The sequence below is a fragment of the Drosophila suzukii genome, chromosome 2L, assembly GCF_043229965.1.
Source record: "Drosophila suzukii chromosome 2L, CBGP_Dsuzu_IsoJpt1.0, whole genome shotgun sequence".
NCBI lineage: Eukaryota > Metazoa > Arthropoda > Insecta > Diptera > Drosophilidae > Drosophila > Drosophila suzukii.
The window spans coordinates 8,269,160-8,270,777 of NC_092080.1; the positions used below are offsets into that span (position 1 = coordinate 8,269,160).

The 1,618-nt window shown below is 35.5% G+C and overlaps 1 protein-coding gene across 1 annotated transcript; it reads right to left on the bottom strand.

Moving 5' to 3' along the window:
- Positions 1–237: 237 nt before the first annotated feature.
- On the bottom strand, positions 238–1,257 carry LOC108010271 (accessory gland protein Acp29AB-like). The gene has a single exon (XM_017075173.3). It carries the CDS (start codon positions 1,233–1,235, stop codon positions 336–338), a length of 900 nt encoding a protein of 299 aa, XP_016930662.3. The 5' UTR covers positions 1,236–1,257; the 3' UTR covers positions 238–335.
- Between the last annotated feature and the right edge of the window lie 361 nt (positions 1,258–1,618).

Here is a 1,618-nt window from a genome sequence, read left to right on the forward strand (position 1 = left end):
CAGTCAGCAAAATGGCCCAGGCGGAGGTGGGTGGTTTTTATTTTTTTTGAGGGGGCAGCAACAAGCAGGCGCACCTGAAGCTCACAATTTTCTGAGCGAGGGTTGCTTCTGGAGTTTTCTGAAATAAAACAAACAAATACGCTCCAGCCAAAGAAATACATTTAAACACATTATTTAATTGTTATACAAAATATATTTCGTTTTTAATATTTTAATAAATGAAAGGCATGAACACTTTTAAAGAAAAGGAAAAAATTAACTGTCACAATTCAGTACATATTTTTAAAAATTTTTTTTTATATAAGCTGAGAAAATTTTTTTAATATTTTTGCTCACTAAATTTCATTGTCAAATTGGCAAATGAAATAATGCTGCTGGGAGCAAGGAAGATCATTCATTGATTTCCGTAGATTTTTCACGGACGAAATAAAAACACAATCCTCGTCTACTAAGTTGTCGGGTTCACCACTTCTCCAGGGCAAATATGTGGCTTTTTTACCGGTAGCCTCTGATACGTATTTGCCCTCTGTTTCCAAATCATTGATGCCCAGCCAGTAGTGTTCTAATTTAATTAGTTTTTTATCCAGTTCTTCAAGTTCGCTGTAGTCTTTAATGGAAGCTAAGTAACCGCCCATTTCACGACACGTTTCTTTAGCCGTATACCAATTTTGCCTCACTTCTGTCTCGATATAGAAGTATCGGGTGCCAATCCTTTTAAAATTGGCCATTCCGTTAAGAGCTTTTTTCATTATTTTCACACTTTGCTGGTTTGCAATCTTTCTTTGCATGTACATCTGAAGTTCTTCCATCCTATCTAGAACTGCTTTGAAGTCCTGTGGACTGCCAACTTCCAGTATGGACCATTGTTGGAATTGTGTCTGATTTTTTTCTGCTATATGATCTTCAATCTTTCCAAGCCTCATTTCGATGTTCTCCAGCAATGTTTTCTCTTCGGTCGAATGATCTTTAATTGACTTCTGTATACCTTTATGTTGATCCTGCACCCCTGTCAATTTGCTTTCCACCAGCGCCAATTTAGAAAGTGTTTTCCTTAAGCCATCTGAGGTATTGCTGGTGCACAGTCCATACTGAGTACCGACATAATCTAGCAATGGGAATATTTCGTTTAACCATTTGCCCGTGTGGTTTTGATCCGAATTCAAGGACTTTGCCTGGATTACGTTTAGACTCAAGGCAACGAATGCCACTATAATGTACGTATCGAATTTGAACATTGTATACTTGAAAGCCACTATTGGCGAAATTCAAAACTGAACTGACTATAAACTTGGAAACACTCTAGCTTTTATAAAACCCTGCACTGATGAAAAGACCAATATCAAAAACTCAATGATTCATCAAATCCGAATAATGACTTCAAAACTCTAAGTCATACTACTTAGAAACGGAAAACAAGAAAGCATTTTTTTTACGTAGAATAAATAACTGATTTGACTATGGATAACAAATTAAAATTCTTCTTACCAGTATATATATATACAGAGTGAAAGGGTATATTGTATTCTTCCGAAAGTAAAAGGTTGATCGAATTGCTTCCGATCCAATAAAATAAATACATTCTTGATCATGATAACTAGCCCAATAAAAAATTAAAACA